The 20578-nt window shown below is 49.9% G+C and overlaps 1 protein-coding gene across 2 annotated transcripts in view; it reads left to right on the plus strand.

Moving 5' to 3' along the window:
• Window positions 1-20578, plus strand: part of RPH3AL (rabphilin 3A like (without C2 domains)) — a 132871-nt gene that overhangs the window by 69499 nt on the left and 42794 nt on the right. Inside the window, exons 7-9 of one of the 2 annotated variants that reach the window (XM_073316016.1) lie at window positions 2316-2429; window positions 3422-3595; window positions 13179-16810. In XM_073316016.1, the coding sequence (XP_073172117.1) occupies window positions 2316-2429; window positions 3422-3595; window positions 13179-13213 (323 nt within the window). In that variant the 3' untranslated portion in view covers window positions 13214-16810. Of the gene's footprint in view, window positions 1-2315; window positions 2430-3421; window positions 3596-13178; window positions 16811-20578 lie in introns of those variants that run through there. The other variant, XR_012155481.1, reaches the window with a different exon arrangement.

The following is a 20578-nucleotide window of genomic DNA, read 5'->3' on the forward strand; positions in this document are numbered from 1 at the left end:
AGCTGGAAAGTGGGAATGCTTTACCCCTTCAAGGAGCACCCTTTACAAATAGAGGCTCTCTCAATGGAGCTTGCGAAACACTGGGGAATGAAAGCAGCCTTGAATGGGATGCCCTTGCTGTCCAGCCATGGATTAGCCTCTCAGGGAAAGTGCGAGGAACCCCATTGGGTAGATGTCTAGAGGCAGGATAGGCAGAGTGCCAGAAGAGACATTGTAGGGAGCACTCCTGCCCTGGGCAGGGGATGGGCAAACAGGTCTCGTCCAGCGATGATTTCTGTGAACCTGTCAGTAAGTTGAACCTGAGCAAGCATGATTGAGGTGATGCTGGCAGGCAGAGGGAAGCGTTCTGAAGAGCGTGCCGCCATGGTGCAGTCTCCACTGGTTGAAGATACACACGCACAATTGATCAGTGCAGGCTATAGTGTAGGATTCCTCTTGGATTCCTCCCTGATGCTGAGCTCTCACATGATGGCATCCGTGAATAATGCTTTGTAACATCTCTGCTTGCCTCAGAAATGCCATCCCATCCCGGTGACCCAGACCTGGCCTCAGTGATTCACGTTGTTGTCACTACTTGGCTGGACCTCAGCAATGTGATATACCTGGCACAAAGTCAGCAGCACTTAGAAAACCCCAACTAGTGCTGAAAGCTGTGGCGTGTTTCCCCAGCAGCACGGGCTACTAGGAATGTGCCAGTCTGTCGTTCGCTCTCTACACTGGCTTTCCACAGACTCAAATTAAGGTCAGGGTTTTGGGCCTTCTCTTCAAGGAGCTCCCTGGAGCGCTCAGGACATCTAAAAGGTCATTAAAGCTCTGTGATGAAAACCACGGGCAACAGCTCTGGTCCTCTGGCCTAATGGAACTCTGAACAATAAGGATGAAGCTCACCGGTGCAGGAGACAGAACCTGCTTTGGGGGTGGGCTGAGGCGATGGAACGAACTCCCCCGGGAACAAAGGACCATCCCAAACCTCCCCACTTTCCACTCCAAGTCCAAGGTGCGTTGCTTTGATGTTGCCTTCTCTGATATAAATACACAGCAACAGGTTCAACCAACCAACCAGCCACACCTGCCAAAACAAGACACTCCTCTGCACACAATTTTTCTTCTGGGGAGAGGATGAGAGAATAGACGGCATGTGATAGATTAAGGTGGCTGAATGCATGACTGGAATGTGCTCGGATCAGATACTACCATGATGAGCATGGGAAACCCTGTATAGAATAGAAGCGAATGTGATTGACATTGTAATACTGAGGATTTAACTGGCACTTTTCATCATAGATTCACAAAGGAGAGTTAGGGCTCGTCTACATGTGGAAGCTAACTCGAATGGAGGTAGGATGTGAATTGAAAGCATTGCAGCTGTTCCAGAATAGTTCCCTATGTGGACACTCCTATTCTGGAATAAGAATGTCCACACCCAGAGTCATTCAGGAACAACTCCATGTGAAGACAAGTTCTTGGTGTCATTGTCCCCACTTCACGCATGGGGAACTGGAGAACAGAGAGAGGAAGATTCTCACAGGAGCAAGTCAAATGGGACTAGAACCAGCTCTCCTGGCTCCCTAGCCTGGTCACCACTCTGCCTGCTAGACTGTGCCACCTCCTTGGGTGCTTATGCAGCACTTCCATCGCTGTTCATGAGCAAAGCACTCCATAAATAGTAACCGTGGCCCACACTATGATCCGCTGAGTGGCACTTCACTCCATTGAAACCAGGGCGGCTGCTTGTGTTGTCAGTGCGGGTCAGCATGAGGACAGGCTGTGGCCGCGTGGCCCTCTATGTAATCTGTGCAGCCGTGCTGCAAACCAGTGGCAGGGGGTGGGAGGAGTGCTAAGTGACTGGGCCAGTACTTGAACTGAGTCTGTAAAACCCCTACGCTGCCCTGAATCGTAAAACCCCTATAGAAAGGAAAGCCCAACCAAGTGTGAACAGCTGCGAGGGAGCTACAGGTGAATCGCACCTTGGAGAAGGACACAGCTACTACTGCAGCTATGCCACTGTAAGGTCTCCTGTGTAGCCGCCCTATGCCAGGAGGAGAGAGCTCTCCCGCCAGCATAATTAAACCACCCCTAACGAGCGGCAGTAGCTGTGGCAACAGGAGAGCATCTCCCACTGACATACCACTGTCCACACCGGCGCTTTTGTGTTGTTTTCACAACAAAAATGTTATTGACAGACGTGCTAGTGTGGACAAAGCCTTCAAGTCATTATGTTTCTGTGTTGTCTTTCGGCTCCATCTGGCCCTCTGCGGTAAGGACTGTGAACGTTGGGAATGGCTCTGACTCCCCTCCCTCTCTGTCTCTTCCAGTGGTTTCTAGTGACAGCGAGAGTGACTCAGAATTCAGCTCCTCTAGTCTGGATGACAAGTCCTTGCCTGGGGGGTCCAAGGGCTTGAAGATCAGGAAGCATCAGGCGGAATCAGGTGAGGAATCGGCTGTTACCCCTGAATGTGGGCACGGAAATGGGTGATGGAAATGTACCGTAGGGTGACAATTGTTACTGTGCACCCTGGACCAACTCCTCAGCTGCTGTAAATTGGCATCGTTCTGCTGGCTTCACTTTACGTCAGCTGAGGGTCTGGCTACCCCCAGAAATTACGGGCTAGTGCTGAAGTTGAGAGCCTGCTTGGGGAAGGACAGAATCTCCATCATGTGTGTTTGCAGAGTGTATGGCACAGCCGTACCCTGAGCCCAGCTGGGGCCCTTGAGTGTGACTGGACTAGAGTGGTTAATAATAATGGGAGACAGGATGCCTCGGTAGGACTGGCGATGGGAAGAGTCGTCCCACCGTGGTGAGGTTGCTGGTTTGCTAAAGGGACCAGCCTCCTGCCACTCCAATCCCTGCAGCCACGAAGCCTTTCAGCTCTCACTCCCCACCCATATGTGGGAGTGTGTTTCAAACCTGTGGTGTATGGTCTCACATCAAAACAGTGGCATTGCTTTGGTGTTGGCCTCTCCACCTCTGAAGCTGGATGTGTGGCTGTCTGTTGGGTGGTGAGCTCCGTGGGGTAGCATATCACACCGAGCTAGGGCAGGCCTGGTGCCAGCAAATATAAAAGAGTGATTTGACCCAGGAGTCCCTCCTGCCCAGGCTGGCAGTGAGGGAATGTGAGTGGTTCCCATCTGAGGGTGGGTTGGGCACCTGGAGAACTCAGTCTGGTTCCTCGTGCACATGACTCCACAGTAATCAGAATTACCACTGGAGCAGGGTGGCAAGGGAGACTGAGCTCCTGGCGATGGGCCCTGCCCGGGTCAGGAGGAGGCATGCTGGCAGGGTGGGTGTGGGAAGCTGGCCTCGTGTCTGCTCTGTGGATGTCTAGGGCCAGCAACACAGCCCCTTGCACACCCATAAACCCCAGCAGCTCCCCCAGATCGAGACAGCCCTGCAGCAAACCTCTCCCCTGTGTCTCTGCAGTGGCTGGCAGCGACTCCCCCAGGACTCCCAGCGGGAGCACCCACTCCAACGCCTTCTCGGAGAGCCGCAGCAGCCTGGGCAGCGAGCGCAGGGGAGGCCCAAGTGCTACCGAGAGCTGCCAGAATGACCTGCTGGCAGAGGAGTGCAACAGCGATGCCAGCAGAAGTGCCCGCGGTGAGTGAAAGGCATCAATGCCCCCAGGCTGGCTTCCTCTCTAGAAGCACATGGCACAGCACCCCTCCTGAACCCCCCAGGCAGGCAGCCCGGCCCACTGAGCTGAGAGAAGGCTGCTGAGAAAACCCCCATGCGCTTCTAATTGGAGTCCATGCCCAGCATTGTCAGAGAGGCGCGTGTGGCCCTTGCGTGAGGTCAGAGAAGCCCGGGGTTTAGGGGCCAGATGCTGGTGGTGATGGCCTGTGATATAGAGGAAGTCAGACCGGATTATCCGGTGGTCACTTCTGGCCTTGAACTCTATGATTCTAAGCATCTTGTCCAAGGTCATGGCTGACTTTCAGGCTCTGTTCGTCACACTGGACTTTCCCCAGTGATGGGACTTCCCCAAACACTCCTACGTTTGCCCATTAAATCCCAGCGTTTGCACCTGCAGCAGCATGGATCTGAACTTTGTTGAAGCAAAGTGCAAATGCAGGTGTTTTCCGGGGGAATAGAATGCTTTGTATATGTCTGGCTGGCTTGTAAATTAAAACAAGTCACTTCCCAACCCTCTGCAGTGTAAACTTGACCTCCCCACTCCATCCCCAGCAAGCTCAGAGGAATTAGCTGAGTGTGACAGCAGATCTGCACGCTGCTTTCACTTCTGATCTGGAGCAGCTGGAAGCAACACATATATTTTCTCTCTGCAGTTCACATTTATATACACAGTAACCCCGGAGGTTATCATTTAACACCTCTCCCTCCCAGCTGTTCCTGTCACCCTTCTGGCAACCGTTCCTTTTGGTTCTTGAGTCAGTTTCTTGGCTTGTGTGTCAAGGTATAAATTTAGATTTGAGAGAATAGTGAAGAGGTTGATCACCCAGTGCAACAATAATTCCTGTGCCACCTCCTTCCCGCACTTGGCCTGCTGGGAGTCATCAGCTTAAAAATCCTCCCTCCCTGCTGTATAAAATCGGACCCCGAAATGCAGGGGTTAACCTCTCGCAGTCAGGTTCTGCACTGCCTGGCAAATGAATGTTCAGGGTGACATATGGCATGTATCTAGGACTGCGACTTTCTCTGGGCTACTAAAGCATGTGCCCCGCGAAAATAGCCGCCTAGGGTGTAGGTGGGATCCTGGCTCAGAGGAGAGGCAGTCAGGTTTGCATGGCCAACTAGAAAACGTTTTCAAAGTACCTTCTTTTTGGCCTGAGGTCGTTCACTTCCCATTCCTGCCGCAGAACCGTGCATGCTGGAATTCTTTCATTCAGACACTGGTTCTTTTGGTGGATGAGTTCTTTCCTGTGACTTGCATAACCCTGGCGATGGCAGGGCGGGGGAGGAGCAGTAGCCGTTTCTGCCCAAGTCTGTTTGATTTTTGTACTTGATTTGATTGTGGACAGCTGACCGCAGGCTGGTGGCCCTGTTGGGAGCAGAATGCAGCGTCTCACGCCAGCGTGGGAGCCTTGTGGGCCACAAAGCATCCACCTCGTCCCGTGCATTGGATTGTAGGGGTTAGATTAGACAGGCCATCTAAGCAGTGACCTGTGCCCCTCGGCATGGCATTTGGAGGACTACTTCCACCCTCAGGGCTAATCATACCAGGGATCCCTGCTCACCCTGGCTCCAGTGCAGTGCGGAATGGCACAGCAGAGGCGCTGCCAGGTGTGCCCAAAGCAAGCCTCATCCAAAAGGTATGTGCCCTTGGCAGCACTTGGGTGTGTAGACACACATTGTGTTACAGGCGTGCTGGGGGATCATGCCCCAGCCTGCACATCAGCTCTGTCTAGAGCGAACAGGCTCGGGCTCCATTTCTGTCCTGCACTCATGCAGATACCTCAGCGATCCCAGCCACGTACTAAACTATTCAGCTGCTTCTGTTGATTGCAAGAGACAGTCGGTCTGGCATGTGTATGGTCTGTTTCCTTGGCTGAGTACTTTATCCTCACACCCCCTGCCGGGCCTCTCTCATTTGAAGGCATTATATAAAGCACAATCTGCAGGTTTGGGAAAGGGTTTTTGCTTTAATTTTTAAAGCTCTGTTTTCCTTCCAAAACAATTCTGGGTTCCAACCCTCCAAAAACAATTTTCTCCACTGTGCACAGATGACATGATCCTAAAATGAATGGCTCTGCAAGCCATTAACATGACGGTAGCATTCCCAAAACTAGGGAGATGCTGCAGCAATGTGGTGTGTGCAGAGTTTAATGGCAATTGTGGTACATTATGCATGAACACAGCTGTCAGTAATATACTGTCATACACATATGATGTCCTTGTGTTCTATACAACACCTTCATGAGTAGTTTAAATCATACATTCCATAGTCCACAATAATAAATGCACAAGCCCCACCACCTCGCCAACCATGTGGTGTAAGTCAGTGGTTCTCAACCTTTCCTGACTACTGTGGCCCTTTCAGGAGTCTAAAGCCCAAGCCTCACCTCCCAGGGCTGAAGCATGTAACTTACCTTCATGGGACCCCCTGTGGCATGGTTCCCTGGGCAGTTGCCCTGCTTGCCACCTCCTAATGCTGGCCCTGAACTTCTGACCCACAACCCATCCTGTGACACCCCTGCCCCTGAGGGTCACAACCTGCAAGTTGAGAAACGACACTGATCTAGATGAGTTGACCTACCCCCTGAAAGACCTCGGCATACCCCCAGGGGTACATGTAAGAGAACCACCGGTACCTGGTAAACAAAGAGAAAAGGAGAGAGACACCAATACAATGCTCTATAACACTCTAACGATACCAACTTGCGTCTCATAGCAGTAGCTTAAGTGTTGTTCTTTTTTTATTTTATTTTTAATGCAGATCTCATTCTCGCCTCTTCTCTAATTCTGTACCAAAGTGCAACTCTCAGCTGCCTTTCGCATCCTAAGAACAAATCCTGAGTCGCTATCTTGCTGAAGAGTTCCTGTGATGATTCCAAAGCAATTTTACCCTGACAGTCTATAGCTCTCCCACTCCGGCTCTGGGAAGGGGGAGGCGAGAGGGCTGGGAAGGGGGCATGGCCAACGGTCTGGTTGTAGGGGAAGACAAGGGACTGGTGAAAAAGGCCAGGAACTTCCAGTGTATTTGTAACATTTGTGGCTGAACTTTTCCAAGCCACATCATTTGACTGCCTGATTCCCATTAAAATGACTGGGTGTCCAGATCCCCTCCGCAGCTTTGAGAATCTGTGCCTAGATCTCTAAACACAGGGGTCTACATCTTCAGAAGCGATGAGTGCATTTGGACACTGCAGTTTTGGGGCATCCAATTTGAGATGCCATAAAGAGGCCTGGACTTCAGAGAATGGGTGCTCAGCACTTTGTGAAAACCAGGCTCCTTTGAGGCATCTCCAGTTGGGCACCCCAAAATTTACAAGCGGCTCTTGAAAAGTGTGGCCATTACCTGTATTTCTCTCTACTCTATGGAGTGAGCGTGGTGACATCTGTGGAGGCTGCTGTTAACAGAACGAGGAGGGGATGGGCGCGTAAGACAAGTGTCAAAGAACTGCATGTAGGGGAGAAAGGAGGTGTTCTGTGGCCAATCCAGTCCTCGATTTCTCTGCTGGGAGTGGCAGCAAAGGGTACATCTTAGCTGGGATTGTGAGCTGGACGCTAGCCCAGCAGGAAGTGATCGTGGACCTTAGGCTGCCTGGTGCCTGCTGGGTGGGCCCTGCTGCCATTCCCAAAGGTCTCACAGAGCCGCCTAAATCAGTGGGCTTTTGCTGCTGCAAGTGCGTCTTGAAGCGATTAATTCCAACAGGTTTGTTTAGCTAGCAGGAAGCTGAGCGAGCAACTGGCTCCACCAGCAGTCCTCCTGTGACAGCCATGGCAGACACTTCAGTGGGGCAGTGCTTGCTGCCAAAGCTTCACAGAGAGAGTGCCCCACTCTATTAGCCAGAGGCAGTTCTGTGCGATTCACAGCCAGCCAGTGGGAATGCATTACACCAGCAAATGCACGGGCTTCCTTAGTGCACCGGCTGCTGACCTTGGGAAGCTCAAGCTAAAGAGGAGGGGCAGCTGTGAGGTAGTGCTGCTCCCCCAAACCGAGGAGATGAAGGGTAGCTGCCCTCTGCTTCTAGCAGGATGTGGGCTGCACTTTGCCCTGCTGCCCCTTCTTGCAGGGCTTCGGTTCTGGCTAGCAGGGTCAGTCTGTCTGTCTATCGCCGTGATTTGCCATTCCAGTCAAGGTCACTGGGACAGTGGGCGGTAATGGAGTCTGATCCTGAGAACCACCGAGACCCACAACCCCTCTGGGAGCTACAGGTGCTTTTCAGCCCATCTGGAAATCTGGCCCCTAGTGTCCTCTGGGGCCAGGTGTGGTCTGTGCTCAGAGGTTCAGGCGAGGGGAGCCCCATAAGTACATGGGGACAGAGGAGGCTCCAGTTCCCACTGCCTTGGCACAGTAGGTTGTGGAGGCTTGGGGCTCCTTTTCTCTAGGAAGTGTAACTGTGGTTTAACAATCAGGTTAGCTGGCCCCATGCTGCCCATGGCTGTTGAGGCAGGGCAGACAGGACATGTCATGTTCAGCATCACCCAGCTCAATGGGCTTGGGATAACTTTCCCCCAGGGATGGCTTCCTTCTAAAACTGCCTGCTGCGGGGTTCATCTGGTGCAGGCTGCAGTCAGAGACAGGTTGCTGGGCTATAGGGACCTTGGTCCGACCCAGGCTGGCATTTCCTCTGATTCTAGTCCTGAGTGAACGCTGGCTGGCCAACGACTTGGCGCTGAGTGTAACTTGTTTTCACTGACCAGTCAGCGGCATGCTGTCTGACTCAGGTTGCAAATGGTCAAGTTTAGATGTGATTAAATCTCGTGAGGATGCTGCCTGTTAGGACCCAGTGCTAGGCCCTTTGTCTTCCCAGAGGAGGATCAGGGTGGCCTGAGTTCTGGGGAGCGATGACTGGGGTGGAGGGTTAGGTTCTGCAGATGCACCCTGAGTCGTGGCATGTATTTTATAAATGAAGGGGAGGAAAAAAGCCGCAGTCCAAGTGCGGCCCATAGGGAATCTGGCTGTTCTGTTCCAGCCCTGGCTCTGTGGTGCCCTGGGGTTTGCTGATCACCAGAAGGAGGTTCCCCCTGCAGAGAGTGGATTGTGCAGGGTTCCACTGGGTTTGTCTCGTGATTCCCATTTTGTCCCCAGCCCTCCAGGAGGGCTAAATTCTATCTTGGCAGGATCCAATGCATGGACGGCTCATATCATAGGGTGGGGGAGGCTGGGCCTCCCCAAGCAGCCCGGCGTGGCCCCACCCATGCTCCACCCTGAGGCAACTCCTGCTTGCCCTTAGCCCCAGTCCAGGTGGGCTGCTCATCTTCCATGAAGCCAGCTTGGGGCTGGGGCTAGGGCTAGGGCAGCCACCACTGGCCTGCGGCTGGGACTTGCAGTGGCTGGGGCCGCTCACCGCTGGGGGACCCCCGGGTGCTGGGGCCATGCCACCTGGCACTTGGCTGTGGGGGGCTGCCCACCCTGATATCTGCTGGGAGAACAATACAGCAGTGCACAGACAATCCAGGAAGTTTTTTGGAAAGTGTAGGGGACAATTTCCTGGTGCAAGTGCTGGAGGAACCAACTAGGGGCAGAGCTTTTCTTGACCTGCTGCTCACAAACTGGGAAGAATTAGTAGGGGAAGCAAAAGTGGATGGGAACCTGGGAGGCAGTGACCATGAGATGGTCAAGTTCAGGATCCTGATACAAGGAAGAAAGGAGAGCAGCAGAATACAGACCCTGGACTTCAGAAAAGCAGACTTTGACTCCCTCAGGGAACTGATGGGCAGGATCCCTGGGAGAATAACATGAGGGGGAAAGGAGTCCAGGAGAGCTGGCTGTATTATAAAGAATCCTTATTGAGGTTACAGGGACAAATCATCCCGATGTGTAGAAAGAATAGTAAATATGGCAGGCAACCAGCTTGGCTTAACAATGAAATCCTTTTTGATCTTAAACTCAAAAAAGAAGCTTACAGGAAGTGGAAGATTGGACAGATGGCCAGGGAAGAGTATAAAAATATTGCTCGGGCATGCAGGAATGAAATCAGGAAGGCCAAATCACATTTGGAGTTGCAGCTAGCAAGAGATGTTAAGAGTAACAAGAAGGGTTTCTTCAGGTATGTTAGCAACAAGAAGAAAGTCAAGGAAAGTGTCGGCCCCCATACTGAATGAGGGAGGCAACCTAGTGACAGAGGATGTGGAAAAAGCTAATGTACTCGATGCTTTTTTTGCCTCTGTCTTCGCGAATAAGGTCAGCTTCCAGACTGCTGCACTGGGCAACACAGCATGGGGAGAAGGTGACCAGCCCTCTGGAGAAAGAAGTGGTTCGAGACTATTTAGAAAAGCTGGACGAGCACAAGTCCATGGGGCCAGATGCGCTCCACCCGAGAGTGCTAAAGGAGTTGGCAGCTGTGTTTGCAGAGCCATTGGCCATTATCTTTGAAAACTCATGGCGATCGGGGGAGGACCCGGACGACTGGAAAAAGGCTAATGTAGTGCCCATTTTGAAAAAAGGGAAGAAGGAGGATCCTGGGAACTACAGGCCAGTCAGCCTCACACCTCAGTCCCTGGAAAAATCATGGAGCAGGTCCTCAAGCAATCAATTCTGAAGCACTTAAAGGAGAGGAAAGTGATCAGGAACAGTCAGCATGGATTCACCAAGGGCAAGTCATGTCTGACTAATCTAATTACCTTCTATGACGAGATAACTGGCTCTGTGGATGAGGGGAAAGCAGTGGACGTGTTATTCCTTGACTTTAGCAAAGCTTTTGACATGGTCTCCCACAGTATTCTTGCCAACAAGTTAAAGAGGTATGGGCTGGATGAATGGACTATAAGGTGGATAGAAAGCTGGCTAGATTGTCGGGCTCGACGGGTAGTGATCAATGGCTCCATGTCTAGTTGGCAGCCGATATCAAGTGGAGTGCCCCAAGGGTCGGTCCTGGGACCGGTTTTGTTCAATATCTTCATAAATGATCTGGAGGATGGCGAGGATTGCACCCTCAGCAAGTTTGCAGATGACAAACTGGAGGGTAGGGATAGGATACAGAGGGACCTAGACAAATTAGAGGATTGGGCCAAAAGAAATTTGATGAGGTTCAACAAGGACAAGAGCAGAATCCTGCATTTAGGATGAAAGAATCCCATGCACCACTACAGACTAGGGACTGAATGGCTCGGCAGCAGTTCTGCAGAAAAGGACCTAGGGGTTACAGTGGACGAGAAGCTGGATATGAGTCAACAGTGTGCCCTTGTTGCCAAGAAGGCCAATGGCATTTTGGGATGTATATGTAGGGGCATTGCCAGCAGATTGAGGGACATGATTGTTCCACTCTATTCGACATTGGTGAGGCCTCATCTGGAGTACTGTGTCCAGTTTTGAGCCCCACACTGCAAGAAGGATGTGAAAAAATTGGAAAATGTCCAGCGGAGGTCAACAAAAATGATTAGGGGACTGGAACACATGACTTATGAGGAGAGGCTGAGGGAACTGGGATTGTTTAGTCTGCGGCAGAGAAGAATGAGGGGGGATTTGATAGCTTCTTTCAACTACCTGAAAGGGGGTTCCAAAGAGGATGGATCTAGACTGTTCTCAGTGGTAGCAGATGACAGAACAAGGAGTAATGGTCTCAAGTTGCAGTGGGGGAGGTTTAGGTTGGATATTAGGAAAAACTTTTTCACTAGGAGGGTGGTGAGGCACTGGAATGCGTTACCTAGGGAGGTGGTGGAATCTCCTTCCTTAGAAGTTTTTAAGGTCAGGCTTGACAAAGCCCTGGCTGGAATGATTTAGTTGGGGATTGGTCCTGCTTTGAGCAGGGGGTTGGACTAGATGACCTTCTGAGGTCCCTTCCAACCCTGATATTCTATGATTCTATGCTCGGGAGGGACTGGGGGGAGTCACACCTCTCACGCAGCGCTCGGGGACTGGGGGGCCATGTGCCGGCGGCGGGGGGGCTTGGGCTTCGGGGTCCAGCAGGGGAAGGGGAGGCGCTCTCAGTGCTGTGGCTAACAGGGGTATTGTGGTCCTTGGATGTGTAAAAGGGACTATCAAGCAGAGGCAGGAAGTGATCTCCTTACACAGCATTGGTTAGGCCACTACTGGGATACTGTTCCCTGTCTGGGGCCTTGAAGTAGGATGTGGAAATACTGGAGAGAGTTCAGAAGAGGGGCATAAAGATGATCTGAGGGCTGGAAATCAAGCTGTACGACATGAAGCTTAAGGAGCTCAGTTTATTCAGTTTATCAAAGAGAAGGGTGAGAGGTGGTTTGCTCACCCTGTGTAGGTGCTTGTGCATGGAGAAGAGATCTGATCGTTGGGGCTTTTCAGCCTTGCTGACAAAGGCATAACAAGATTCAATGGCTGGAAGCTGAAGTCAGAGGCATTCAACCTTGAAATAAGATGCAGTCTCCTAGCTGTGAGGATAATTAAACATTGGAACAGCTTACCAGGGGAGGGGGCGGACTCCCTGTGGCTTGGAGTCTTTAAGATGGAGCTCTTTAATCCAACTTCTAGGAGAAGGTCTATGGCTGGGGGTGGTCGGGCTGGGTGGTTGCAGTGGTCCCTTCTGGCTGTGGAGTCTGTGAATCCCTCTGTTCATTCCCTTCATCCCTGCGCCTTAGAAAGAACCAAATTGACTGATTAAGACAGTAACTATAATCAAAGCTCATGCTTCAGGGCTTGAGCCAGTTGCCTGTAAGGGTCAGGAAGGATTTTTTCCCCAGTGCACAATTAGCTAGATGTAATCTGCTGGAGGTGTGGGCGGGTCGCTTTCCTCTGATGCATCAGGGTGCAGCCACAGCTGGAGATAGAACACTGCTGGCATGGGCCAATGTGAGGTGGTACAGAACGTTCTCTTTCTTAGATGTCAGGCTGATGTCTCTTACTCACGTCCTCAGGGTCAAAATGATCACCAGATGTGGGGCTGGGAAGGAATCTCCCCCCCCCCCATCAGATTGGCAGGGATCTTGGCGTGGGGGTTCAACTTCCTCTGCAGTGTGGGGCAAGTCGCCTGCTAGCATCGTCTGGGTACATCTCATCTAATCAATTTCATGCCATCACAGGGGCCTGAGGGAACCTCAGTTTCTTCTGTGGCACACACAGTAGCTTACTCTCCTGAGGACTGAAATCCTTTAGTCTAACTGAAGTCACATGGGCTCAATGTAATGGTATGTGGGTAAAATTTAATGGCCTGTGATATGCTGGAAATCAGACTACATGAGCTAATGATCCCTTCTGGCCATAAACGCTGTGAATCTATGAAAGTGCTGGACATCGTAAATTCCTTTTGAAACCCTGGGAATTGAGGCTTGGCACCTCCCAGGAGTTCAGTGAAGAAGGCAGCTCAACCAATTCTCCTGTTCCATGAGCAACCCTTCTGTTTGTTTTCTTTCTCACCCATTCTCTCCTTCCTCAGCTCTGCTTCCTTTAATAAAGTTTAATGGAGCTAGACTGCTGATGCAGCCCCCCCCCCCCCCCGGTAATGATCCACAGTCATTCTCATCACTGCTGTTCCTAGCGAGCTTTTCAAATGACGCGGAGGAGGTGAAAGCAACACAAAATAATTGTGTCAAGCTGCTCCCCCTCCCACAGCCTACCAAATCTTTGTCTTTATTTATTTCAAAGGCAAACGACGCATCCACCCGAGTCCCTGGTGTTGATGGGAGTCGATGTCTCACTGCTTCACCTGGATCCAACACGCTTGTCTGACACATCCAGTCTTGTACTCTCCACACGGATGGAGCGAACCCCAGCATTCTGTGGCTTCTGAGTCGCCATGATTCCACGGGGACCTTAATTTACTTGCCGTTGGCTGGAAAGAGACATTGCTGTTCACTCGGCGTAGTTTGTCCTGCTTTTGTTTTTGCCTCCTGCTGGCTGCAGGAGAATGGGAAACGTTTGGGTTGGAGGGATGCTCTTCTGAGTGAGGAAGGGAGACGGTGACACCATAGTAACCAGCCAGCTATGTATTAGTATTTCTACTGAGATTCATTTCTCCACCCCTCCTGCCATTCCCCCCCCCCCCCAGCATACAATGGAGAGCCCAGCACTTACTCACCTTGGTAAGGACATCTCAGTGCAGCGTGGTGAGAGCACTGAACTAGGGTCAAGATGCTTGTGTTGTATTCCTGGGCCGCTGAGTGACCTTGAGCAAATCACGTTGTGCATCTCTGTGACTGAGATTCCTCGCCTGTAAATGGTTTCTGTAAAAGAGTTCTGCCTGCTTTTTGTGAAGTGCTTTGAGATCCACAGGTGAACAGCACTATGTGAGATTCACCCCCACACACAGGCCTGCACGTCACTGACGCCCAGGAAAGCCCTTGAAATAGAGCGTGTGAGTGGCACGTAGCTTTGTGCTGCTTCTCTGCACTGGGTGAACTTCCCTAAGAGGGGAGGGTGAAATCCTGGCTCTCGTGAAGTCAATGAGAATTTTGCTACCAACTTCCATGGGGCCAGGTTTCCATCCTGAGTATTATCATCACAGTTATTGCTGGGTTTATTACTGTTTTAATTGGGTATCCCCATTAACTGGTGTGATGACACTCCATCCTCCTCCCTTCCAAGGGACCTTCTTAACATGGCTGCCTCCTGGGGATGGTTGTTTATTTAGAGAGGAAGGGAGCTGTGGAAGAGGATCGCTGGTGCGATTCCTTTAATCTGTCTCTGGTAGGATGTTTCCTCTCCTTTCCAGTTTCTGGTGTGTTGAAGTCAGTGTTGTGAGCAGCCTCTCTCTGTGCTGCCAACGGTGTGTGTTTTACCTTTTAGTGGGAGAGTCCTACTCATGCCCTGATGGCACCTGGATGGCACTGGGCAGTCAGCTCAGCCATGTGCTCTAAAAAGAAAGCTACTTTCCCTTGTGAAGGTGGAAGGAGCCAGGTCTGTGTTTTCTCCTTGCTGTCCCCAGATCTCATACATCTGTCTGGCTGCAATTTCTTACATGCTAATATTTGGGTCTTTGGCATTGATCTAACCTGGAGAGAGCTGCTAGTCTGGTGCCATCCCCACCTCTTCTCTGAACTATACACTCTTCCCCAATGTCTGGCAGATGCCTAGAGGCCAAGCCCATGACTCCTATAAAGTGATCAAGCATTTTAAGGCCTGAGCCAAAGCCCAGAGATGAATGGGAGTCCTTCAGTTGACTTCAGAGGGCTTTGTATGAGGCACATATTCCGAAGGGATCCAGAGACTCCAAAGAGTGCTGTCCAGGGACGACTGATCACTTCAAAAGCAATTCACTGCCACTAGTGAGTCACCTTCCCCTTTGTAAACTAGCCACTCTGATCAGTTTAAACAATTTCTCCTCCTCCTTCCCAGCTCATTAATTGATTGTAGAGTTATATATCAGTTTGTTTTTGTAGGGTTGCTCCTGAGGAGCAGACTTGCAGAAATTGGGGTATTTATATGAGGTTGGGGTGGTGGGAGAATATTTGTTTTTAATAGGAAAATACCCTGCAATGTACATATACACACATTGGATTTTACAAATGACTATAGTATAAAGATAAATGAGATCAGGTACTGGGGCTCCCAACCCCAAGTGGTTTTGCATCCAACCAAGCACCCTGCTGTTGCTGTTTGTGCTGCCTGTTGGGGTGATGTGCTACAGGATGGACATTTTAACTTTTGGTCTGGGTTATGAGACTAAGACATGTAGGGCCAGATTTTCAAAGGTATTTAGGTACCTAAAGATGTAGATAGACGCCTAGGTGCCAAATGGGATTTTCAAAAGCGCCTATCTCCATCTTCTTGTGCCTAAATACCTTTGAAAATCTGGCCTTACGTGCCTACGTTACTTCTGAAAATGGGACTTAAGCATCTAAGTCTCTTGGGCACTTTTGAAACTGTTACCCCAGATTTTTAGAACCCAGTTTCCTTCTCTTTCTTATTTACCACCACTTTGCGTTAGTAAGGCAGAATCAAATTTTCCTTTTCACCATCCATTCTGTTTGTGTCCTTGTTATACTTCACTCAGCTTGGACAATGAAAACCGCCGAGTCAGTTTTGTTGTGTTTCACAGCCACTTTCGCTTTTTGGTTCTTGTTCACCAGCACATATAAATCGCCAGCACTACAGGGTGGATGTTTTACTCCTGACATACTCCTCACTGGTTTGTTGGGTTGCTTTAAATCCTGAAAATGCTTCAGTTAACATTGTTTTGTGAAACACTCTTGCTTAAGCACAGACGTGAGGCTGATACTGTCCCAAAACCCTATTCACCCCCCTTGCTCACACCTGTGTAATTCTGTTGACTTCAGCAGAGTTGTCCCTGATTCAGAGTCGGATCTGGAACCTGTTGAAGTGGATACTGGATCCAGGCCTCAAGTGAGAGAAGACCCAGGCCCAATCCATGTCGATTGTCGATATGTCTACACTTGGAGCTGGAAAGTGTAAATTTCAGCTCAAGGAGACATACCTGCACTAGCTCTCATCAAGCTAGCATGCTAAAAATAGAGGATAGCTGCTGTAGCACCAGTCTGCGATCCCACATACATACTCAGGGCAACTGTCCCACAACTGTGAGTATGCTCTATTTTTAGCATGCTCCTTGAACTGGAATTTACATCTTCAGCTTGAAGTGTAGACATCCACCCATTCAAATGCGGTATGCAGACATGCACAACTCCGTGCTAATACTTTTCACGATTGAGATTTTTCATCTCAAAGGTGTACTTCACCCTAATGTGTGTTTACATGTCTTCAACCAGGTCTTTATCTTCTTTATAACTTGTAACAATGCCTGTGTTTTTAGTTGGGGGGTGGGGAGGGAAGGAAAGGGAATCTGAATGGGTCTCCATTTAATAGGTTGTTGTGTGTGTCCCTCCCTTCCCTCATCGTGTTGTGTAACATTTTAGAATTGGAAATAATAAAGCTTTGACGCTGCACCAACTGCCTGGCCTTCCTGAAATAATACAAAATTTCTCTGTTCCCAAGTTACAAATATTCTTCAAATCTTCAGGCTGCTTCCAGCAGGGAGCTAATTCCAGCACCGGGCTCGTGAATCACAGGTAATTAACAAGAATGCTGAACCTCAAGGTCCTGTTTTCTGTATTCCCACCTCTTAGATATCTAAATGGGGCAATGGAAGCTGATCCACAGGTACATTTTTAGCCTTTTTGTAGAGTTTCTTTCTCTGCTGAAAGCACTAAGCATAATACAGCAGTAATTGCCAGTCTGCAAAGAGTCGTCATTCTTGGCCTTGTGAAGCTTGTCACTCGTCTGGCAATTAGGGTCTATTTAATATTCTCCACCAAGAAACATCTACAGTATTGTTCAATAAAGCTATATAGCTAGATATACACATGTGTGTTTTTTGTCCCACCGTGCATTTAATTTCAAGGTTTCAAATGGCTTTTTAATACCTGTTTTGCTTTTCCGTTTTAAACTCATCTTGCAAATTGCTGTTGCGATTGTTCTGATGATGGTGCTTGGGTGCTGTCACTGACTTGAGGATGCAGCTTGTCAAGTACTATACAGCTCCTATAATTCTCCCCTCCTCCCTCACCCTCCTTTCACCATGAGGTCAAGTATAGAGGGGAGTCAGTTCTGCCATCTTTGAGGTGGGAAAATGCTGGCCGTGAACTACCAAACTTAAATGTTTCCCTCATTGTTCATTTTAAAGCAGTGAAGCTTCAGGATCTAATCTGGTTGAAAAAAATCCCCACGTATATATTATAGTTACTTAACATGCTGAAGCAAATGGGCTGCCAACTAGGATTGCTAATTTTGGTTGAATGTCTTTCTAGAGGTTTCATCACATGACATAATCTTTAATGAACGATTAATCGTTAATTCCTGGAGACTCCAGGATAATCGTGGAGGGTTGGCAACCCTAATGCATGTTTTGTGAGTGCTCATTAATAAATCAGGTGCTGAAGACAACAGGCTGACAATCAGAGCTTTTTGACTATTCCATTTTAACACATACAGGTGGTGGTGATTACCATTATTGCCTTAAAATGGCAGATAGTCTCTGGGTAGCTTTTATAGTTCATTTGTAAATTGAAGTCCCAGTATTAACTCTGCAAATGAGATCATTTCTCAATCACAGTAGCAGGGTGTGAAGTGTCGGTCACCATCCCAGGCCCTGGCATTTCTTGTAAGGTTCCTCTTCTCTTCCTTTACATGCAGCCTTTCCTTTCAGTTTCTATCCAATGCTTCCATCAGTTGCTTCGATTCCAGTATGAAAAACGTTCTTCTGATGACACTCCTCGTCTCCACAGGTACGTGCGGTAGAAAGCGTGCTAGGCGGTGGGTTTGACTGACTGGCTGCTGAGGGCATTACTTACATTGCAGTTAGAGGCAAGGTGGGTGAGGTAATATCTTTTATGGGACCAACTTCTACAGTTGAGAGAGAGTCTCTTGAGCTTACACAGAGCTTGTCTTCAGAGTGTTACAGCTAAATACAAGGTGGGACCAATAAGAAGTTAACACAAGAGCCCAGTCAAAGTGAAGTGTGACACTGAGTACCTTCCCCAGACCTGAAGACGAGCTCTGTGTAGCTAAGCTTGTCTCTTTCTCCAACAGAATTTGATCCACTGAAAGATATTACCCCACCTACCTGTGTCTCTAATATCTGGGGACCAAAGTGGCTACGCTGCAAACAAGACCCAGCGCTGCAAACAAGAATTGCAGTTAAACGCAGGGAAAACAGCAGGGGCTGGCTGGCACGTGGTGTTAGTAATGGCTTATGTGGAACTCCTTGCTAGAGGATGTTGTGAAGGCCAAGACTATAACAGGGTTCAAAAAAGAACTAGATAAATTCATGGAGGATAGGTCTATTAATGGCTATTAGCCAGGATGGGCAAGGATGGTGTCCCTCGCCTCTGCCAGAAGCCAGGAATGGGCGACAGGGGATGGATCACTTGATTATCTGTGGTGGTCATTCCCTCTGGGGCACCTGGCATTGGCTGCTGTTGGAAAACAGGATACTGGGCTAGATGGACCTTTGGTCTGACCCAGTGTGGCCATTCTCACTTTATCTGCACTTGGTCACAGATTCAAAGGCAGCCCAGATCATCATCATTGTTAGTAGCATTTAATATTTAAATCACACCATAAATGTTCATGGTGCTTTTGAGGAAAAAGATGCAGCCTTTACTCTGAAGATTGACTAACAAAGGGAATCTCCTACAGATTTCTATGGTCCCCATCATTACAGTATCTGAGCACCTCACAACCTTTTAATGTATTTATCAGGGCACTGCTATTATCCCCATTGCACAGATGAGGAACTGAGGGACAGGGAAACCAAGGCCCAAATCCTCAGTGGGAGTTAGGCACCTAAATACCTTTGATTACAGTGGAACTCAGGGGCTTAAATGCCTTTGAGAATTGAGCTGAAGTGACGTGCTTGGGCCAGCCAGCCCTGTGCAATTAGCCCTATGTCACTGCACCTATGCACTGTGTGAGACTTAAAAGGAGGAAGAGGAAGCTTGGAGGCAGGGTCCCGGGCAGGGAAACCCTGTCAGAATCCCCAGCAGGGAAGAGGCAGGCTAGACTAGCTGAGGAAGAGCAGGAGGTTTCTTGTGGCTGTAGCTAGTCTGAGGAGAGAGGGCAGCCAGAGAAGAAAAAAGGATGAACAGCTGTGGGGGGGTGGACTAAGAGGAGGGAAGCCCAGAGGTTGGGGGTGAGCGCACAGGATCTTCTCAGGTGAGGCAAGAAGCCAGGTTGGAGCTCAGAAGTGGTTGAGAGCTGTGGCCTGACAGATGCCGTGAGGGGAAGGGTAGACGAGGCCCCATCCCAAATGGTTGGAACCCAGGCACCAGCGGTTAGGCTGTTGCCGCTGGGAGCCTGCCTGTAAAGAAGGGTCTGAAAGCTGAGTCCCGCAGGGCCCAAGGTTTGCTTTGATGTTTGTAACAGATCACTGGCCTTCAGAGCAAGAGGCCCTTTAGCTGGCTCCATGGTTCCAGGGAGGCAGATTAAGGCTGGGAAATAACTGAAGCAGTTGTTGGAGCGGTCGGCCTCTGGGAGAGGGAAGCCATGGGCTACTCCTTTCCCCCCCATTGTTGCTTTATGGGCCTGGGGCCTTGTAGAGTGGATGAGGCCCAGCCAGTGCACATAAGTGTAGGGGTGGGTAATTAGGCCCACCTGGGAAGGATTAAGAGACTGATTAGCTGACAGGGCAAGTGAATCAAAAGGAGGCTCCCAGCCCAAAGTTTCTGAGGGAGCCATCTTGCTAGCCTGGGGGGAAGAACTCAGCTGGGACACAGTCCCCAGGAGCAGGGCTGTGAAACTCTGAACTGAAGAGGGGCTAAAGGGCCTCTCTTGGGAGGCGGCTGCTGTTTAGAGTCCAGGAAAAGGGGGATGATATTTTAAAGACTGCAGCTGTGAGTTATTTTTGGAAATTGAGGCAAGGTGCCTGCAGGGCCACCCAAGCCCATGAGTGGGCACCCTGGGGCATGCCTTTCCACAATACTGTGTTTGACTTGGACTAAGGGACTCTGTTACTCTGGAAGGGGTTGGATGCTTTAAAGTGATTTGACTGGCAGAGGCTGTCACAGGAGCTAGCAAACAGAGCTGTAAACAGGGGAGTTTGAGTGGGAGTTCTGTTGGAGGAGAAGGTGGGAAGGCTATGACAGATTCAGAGGTGGCAGTGGGAGTGACCCATGTAGCAGATGACACAATGAAGATGACTGGATGTGGAAGCTGTGGTATGTACATGATCCTGGAGGGGGCACCTGGTAAGAGTTTTGTCTGCATGAAATGCCGTCTGATAGAGCTGATGGAGGAAAAGATCAGAGGTTTGGAGATGCAGGTGGAAAGTCTGGTAGAGTTTAGGAAGGGGTTTGAGCAGATTATGGAGCAAAGACATGAGGTATCTGAAGGGAAAAGCTCAGACTTGCAGATGGAAGCAGGACTAGGGAATTTTGAGGGGAGACTGGGTGAGGAAAGTGGTCAGTGGAAGCATGTGACTAAAAGAACTAGGCAGAGGAAAAGACGGGCTAGTGAAGGAGAAATAGAGCTTCAGAATAGGTTTGCAGAGTTGGAAAATGAAGAAGGGGCTCAGCAGGTAGTCACTGAAGGTG

This window comes from Lepidochelys kempii, chromosome 17, assembly GCF_965140265.1.
Source record: "Lepidochelys kempii isolate rLepKem1 chromosome 17, rLepKem1.hap2, whole genome shotgun sequence".
Taxonomy (NCBI): domain Eukaryota; kingdom Metazoa; phylum Chordata; order Testudines; family Cheloniidae; genus Lepidochelys; species Lepidochelys kempii.